At 51.2% G+C, this 5,927-nt stretch overlaps 1 protein-coding gene across 1 annotated transcript in view; it reads left to right on the top strand.

The window, feature by feature from the left end:
- The window catches only part of CUNH2orf70 (chromosome unknown C2orf70 homolog), a 13,781-nt gene extending 12,395 nt beyond the window's left edge, over positions 1–1,386 (top strand). The window contains exon 2 of the mRNA XM_011356614.1: positions 1,242–1,386. Coding sequence (XP_011354916.1) covers positions 1,242–1,386 — 145 coding nt within the window. The remainder of the gene's footprint in view (positions 1–1,241) is intronic.
- Positions 1,387–5,927: the final 4,541 nt, after the last annotated feature.

Here is a 5,927-nt window from a genome sequence, read left to right as displayed (position 1 = left end):
TTCTCTTAGGGACTTGGAAATATCCACCTGTCCGCCTAACAAAATATGAAAATTTCTCAATGCCTGCGCCTTGCTGCTTTTACCTGGGAGAACTTCTTTTCCCAGGGAAGGTCAGCTCTGCCCTGAGAGATAATCTGGGCACATGATTTCCTTGTTCCTCTTCCTGACATCCAGGCAAGGAGATTGGAAGTCTATGCCATCAAAGTTCCATGTGGGTGAGGGGGAACCCGTAGGTCAGTGCACAGATCTTGGGTTTCCAACGCCATGCTGAACCCTTACTAGCCTCAGGAACCCTGAGCCTCGCCGTCATCATTATTGTTAAAGCAGTAACCTTTTCCATAGAGTTTAACGGTTTTTAAAGAAATGGATTTAATTGCCTCTATAGGTTCCTTTCTGCAAGATAGATGAGCCCAATTTATAAACAGGAAAACCGAAGTTTAGCGATGCCCTCGGGAACTGGTACTGGGTGGCAAGTTTGGTGGGAGGTAGGTCCTGGAGGAACCCAGGTCTCCCGATGTCAACTCTAGGACTCTGAGTTGGCCATCTCCACTCCCTGAGGGGACTCTGAGTCCATCTGAACCCGGAGACAGTGTCGGACCTTTTCTGGGAACAGATCTCGAGACTACTGCTCTGGGCAGGACCTGTACTTCCCACAGCTGCATGGAGCCTGGGACACCCCGGCTCCATTGCTTCTCCAAACTGCCTGGCAGCCTTTGCTGCTGCTGCTGGCTTCACACAGACGGACAGTCAACCAGGTGGTTGGGAGAAAGTCGATTGCTTCTGTGGCCTGGGGCAAGTCCCCGCCCTTCCCCGAGTTTCATTGCCATCACCATCATCACCATCATCGTTTCTTATAACATTCGTTGAGAGTTTGCCCCTTGTCCAGCATTATTGTTAAGTGCTTCATATGCATTACCTAATTTATTCCTCAGAACAAAGCTAAGAGGGAGGTCCCACCATTAGTGCATTTTACATGTGTGCACTTCTAACAGGAGGTGGGCCAGAAACTATTCCAGGTCTGTCTGACCCTCACGTCCTTGCTCTTAACCACTGTACTATTGTGCAAATACAAGTTATTCTTATGTCAACTGCAGGGTGACTTAATAGGTGTTAAGATGACGAGCAGCCAGCAGGGTCAGTGTCAGCATGGCTGGGACACGGGCAGGTGGGGCTGTGGTTGGTCATTTTCCACCCTCCTTTCCTGGCACCGTGTATAACGCTGGCTCCATCCTCACCCTCAGGCCTCCTCTGAGCCCGAAGGATAAATGGCACCTTTTAAGAGTATCCCCTGAGAACCTGAAGACCTACCAGACGTTCCCATCAGGGAAGAGGGTCTCCCCACAGGAGCGGCAGAAGAGAGACTCCTACTTTGAGTTCAGAGCGTGACACCGTGGCCCTGACCACGTTGGCTCTTTGGAATAAAATCTGTAGCCATGACTGTCCCATGCTCCTCTCCTCTGAGCCCGAAGAGCATTCGGCTACATCAGGACTACCCCTGAGGGTAGCACCGTACTGTGTCTTAAGGGCTGTGGAAAGCTCAGCCCAAGGGGTTCAAGCCAAGAAAAAGCAGTGTCCAGCGACTCATTCGGCTCACCCACCTCCCCCAAGGTGGCAGAGCTAGAAGGGAGGACCGTAGGGCTCCCGAGTCTTGGTGGCAGGTTGCCCAGGTACAGAGATCACCTTCCATCTGCTTCCGCTGGTATAATTGAGGAAGCCCTATTATCCTGCATCTGAGAATGAGGGCAAAGTGACCCCAGAACAATTGCGCCGCATGTCATATGCAAAGGAATTCCCATTTGTGCTCTGGCTCAGCATTATTCAGTCCACACACGAAGCTATAACAGAAGTGGTGTTGTTGATAAAGACACCAAGGCTCACAGCCGTTGAGAAAGTCGCTCAAGCTCACACAGTTAGGATTTGAATCCAGGTCTTCCTGACTCCTAAGCCCTGGTTTTTCTACTGCACATCTTGCTTGTGGTCCATGTGGAAACTGCGGGGCCACCAACTGAGGGATGACACAGCCCTGGGGACCCTGAAGGACCCTGTGCTGTCTGGAAGAAGCGTCCCTTCCTGCATTCTGCCCGGACTGACATGGACAAGCTGGTTTGGCATTTTCCCTTGGAACTGTTTCTAGAAGGGGGCAGGAAGGAGTGACCCAGGACTAAGCCACAATTCAAGGAAAATCTATGTTTCAGGAGACTCTAGGCCAGAAGTGGACACTGGGAATGGTTTTCGAGGTCACATGCCTGAGGTGGCCTGCAAGGGCCAGGTCTGGAGCATCTGTTCTCACCAGGCTGATGCTTCTTCACACCTGCTGGGTGGCCTCCTGCCTGGGGACAGCTCCTCCGTGAACAGGATTTTTATCCACAATGTCTTTATCAACAACACCACTTTCGTTATAGCTTAGGCATGGGACCCTAGGCCAGGTGTACACCTACACCACAGGAATTCTCCAGCATCCAGTGCCTCCCGGGTTTGATCAAGGGACTCCATCCAGCAACAGGACCTTCATTACCCCCTAAAAGCAAGGGGACCACTGTAGGTTCAAGTACACATGAAGATGAAACGGGAATCGATCTCCCCAACCCTGTCCAGACTGGCAAATATTCTCTTAGGGACTTGGAAATATCCACCTGTCCGCCTAACAAAATATGAAAATTTCTCAATGCCTGCGCCTTGCTGCTTTTACCTGGGAGAACTTCTTTTCCCAGGGAAGGTCAGCTCTGCCCTGAGAGATAATCTGGGCACATGATTTCCTTGTTCCTCTTCCTGACATCCAGGCAAGGAGATTGGAAGTCTATGCCATCAAAGTTCCATGTGGGTGAGGGGGAACCCGTAGGTCAGTGCACAGATCTTGGGTTTCCAACGCCATGCTGAACCCTTACTAGCCTCAGGAACCCTGAGCCTCGCCGTCATCATTATTGATAAAGCAGTAACCTTTTCCATAGAGTTTAATGGTTTTTAAAGAAATGGATTTAATTGCCTCTATAGGTTCCTTTCTGCAAGATAGATGAGCCCAATTTATAAACAGGAAAACCGAAGTTTAGCGATGCCCTCGGGAACTGGTACTGGGTGGCAAGTTTGGTGGGAGGTAGATCCTGGAGGAACCCAGGTCTCCCGATGTCAACTCTAGGACTCTGAGTTGGCCATCTCCACTCCCTGAGGGGACTCTGAGTCCATCTGAACCCGGAGACAGTGTCGGACCTTTTCTGGGAACAGATCTCGAGACTACTGCTCTGGGCAGGACCTGTACTTCCCACAGCTGCATGGAGCCTGGGACACCCTGGCTCCATTGCTTCTCCAAACTGCCTGGCAGCCTTTGCTGCTGCTGCTGGCTTCACACAGACGGACAGTCAACCAGGTGGTTGGGAGAAAGTCGATTGCTTCTGTGGCCTGGGGCAAGTCCCCGCCCTTCCCCGAGTTTCATTGCCATCACCATCATCACCATCATCGTTTCTTATAACATTCGTTGAGAGTTTGCCCCTTGTCCGGCATTATCGTTAAGTGCTTCATATGCATTACCTAATTTATTCCTCAGAACAAAGCTAAGAGGGAGGTCCCACCATAAGTGCATTTTACATGTGTGCACTTCTAACAGGAGGTGGGCCAGAAACTATTCCAGGTCTGTCTGACCCTCACGTCCTTGCTCTTAACCACCGTACTATTGTGCAAATACAAGTTATTCTTATGTCAACTGCAGGGTGACTTAATAGGTGTTAAGATGACGAGCAGCCAGCAGGGTCAGTGTCAGCATGGCTGGGACACGGGCAGGTGGGGCTGTGGTTGGTCATTTTCCACCCTCCTTTCCTGGCACCGTGTATAACGCTGGCTCCATCCTCACCCTCAGGCCTCCTCTGAGCCCGAAGGATAAATGGCACCTTTTAAGAGTATCCCCTGAGAACCTGAAGACCTACCAGACGTTCCCATCAGGGAAGAGGGTCTCCCCACAGGAGCGGCAGAAGAGAGACTCCTACTTTGAGTTCAGAGCGTGACACCGTGGCCCTGACCACGTTGGCTCTTTGGAATAAAATCTGTAGCCATGACTGTCCCATGCTCCTCTCCTCTGAGCCCGAAGAGCATTCGGCTACATCAGGACTACCCCTGAGGGTAGCACCGTACTGTGTCTTAAGGGCTGTGGAAAGCTCAGCCCAAGGGGTTCAAGCCAAGAAAAAGCAGTGTCCAGCGACTCATTCGGCTCACCCACCTCCCCCAAGGTGGCAGAGCTAGAAGGGAGGACCGTAGGGCTCCCGAGTCTTGGTGGCAGGTTGCCCAGGTACAGAGATCACCTTCCATCTGCTTCCGCTGGTATAATTGAGGAAGCCCTATTATCCTGCATCTGAGAATGAGGGCAAAGTGACCCCAGAACAATTGCGCCGCATGTCATATGCAAAGGAATTCCCCTTTGTGCTCTGGCTCAGCATTATTCAGTCCACACACGAAGCTATAACAGAAGTGGTGTTGTTGAGAAAGACACCAAGGCTCACAGCCGTTGAGAAAGTCGCTCAAGCTCACACAGTTAGGATTTGAATCCAGGTCTTCCTGACTCCTAAGCCCTGGTTTTTCTACTGCACATCTTGCTTGTGGTCCATGTGGAAACTGCGGGGCCACCAACCGAGGGATGACACAGCCCTGGGGACCCTGAAGGACCCTGTGCTGTCTGGAAGAAGCGTCCCTTCCTGCATTCTGCCCGGGCCGACATGGACAAGCTGGTTTGGCATTTTCCCTTGGAACTGTTTCTAGAAGGGGCCAGGAGGGAGTGACCCAGGACTAAGCCACTCTTCAAGGAAAATCTATGTTTCAGGAGACTCTAGGCCAGAAGTGGACACTGGGAATGGTTTTCGAGGTCACATGCCTGAGGTGGTCTGCAAGGGCCAGGTCTGGAGCATCTGTTCTCACCAGGCTGATGCTTCTTCACACCTGCTGGGTGGCCTCCTGCCTGGTGGAACAGGGGACAGGATGCTGGGGACAGCTCCTCCGTGAACAGGATTTTTATCCACAATGTCTTTATCAACAACACCACTTTCGTTATAGCTTAGGCATGGGGACCCTAGGCCAGGTGTACACCTACACCACAGGAATTCTCCAGCATCCAGTGCCTCCCGGGTTTGATCAAGGGACTCCATCCAGCAACAGGACCTTCATTACCCCCTAAAAGCAAGGGGACCACTGTAGGTTCAAGTACACATGAGGGTGAAACAACCTTTCCCCTGTGAGCCAGCATTTAGACCCCTCCCCCCAGGACAATGTAAGTAAGAAAAACCATGTGCCCATCACATAGGCATCTGACAGTTCTCAGAGACCTCCATAAGGGGCTTCTCCTATGTTCCAGAGTCTCTGACCGGCTGGACCTGTAAGGGTCCCTATGGGGGCCAAATTCATTCCAGGGCTTAACCAAACAACCAAGCAAATAAACTCTGATTGCTGGTCATATACTGTCACATCCCGAGGGCCTGGTGGTGCTAAGTGGGGACAAAAATGTCTAGGGCTAGGAAGCCAGGCGCCAAATGGAATGACCGCTACAAACACCCTTCTGTACAAGCTGCACTGGGAGATGCTGGAGAGGGGCTGGGGGCGGGGGTGCAGGCCGCAGTGAAGGAAGGGAAGAACATATATTTTCCTGGTGAACCTCATCCCTTTGGCTTGATCCCTGCTGTGATGTGGTTTGGGATTTGAACCCTGCTCTTGAAAAGACTGGCCATTCCAGCTTGCTTGATGTCATCGGCAAACTTAAGCCCTGGAATGAGCAGTTCTCAATAAAAAAAAAAATGCTTCTATATGACCCTGCATTCAAAAGATGATGAACCAATGGGGCAAAGAAGAGGCTTTTCTTTTGCTTTATTGAATAAACAATATTCTAGAAGTGAGGGAGTATAAAGTCATACTTCTAATCACCGTCCCCTGGTGCCTGGATGGGATTGGATTCCAAG

The sequence above is a fragment of the Pteropus vampyrus genome, unplaced genomic scaffold (assembly GCF_000151845.1).
Source record: "Pteropus vampyrus isolate Shadow unplaced genomic scaffold, Pvam_2.0 Scaffold28, whole genome shotgun sequence".
Classification (NCBI taxonomy): Eukaryota; Metazoa; Chordata; class Mammalia; order Chiroptera; family Pteropodidae; genus Pteropus; species Pteropus vampyrus.
Note: the sequence above shows the minus strand (reverse complement) of the source record. Positions and strands in the feature narration are given on the sequence as shown.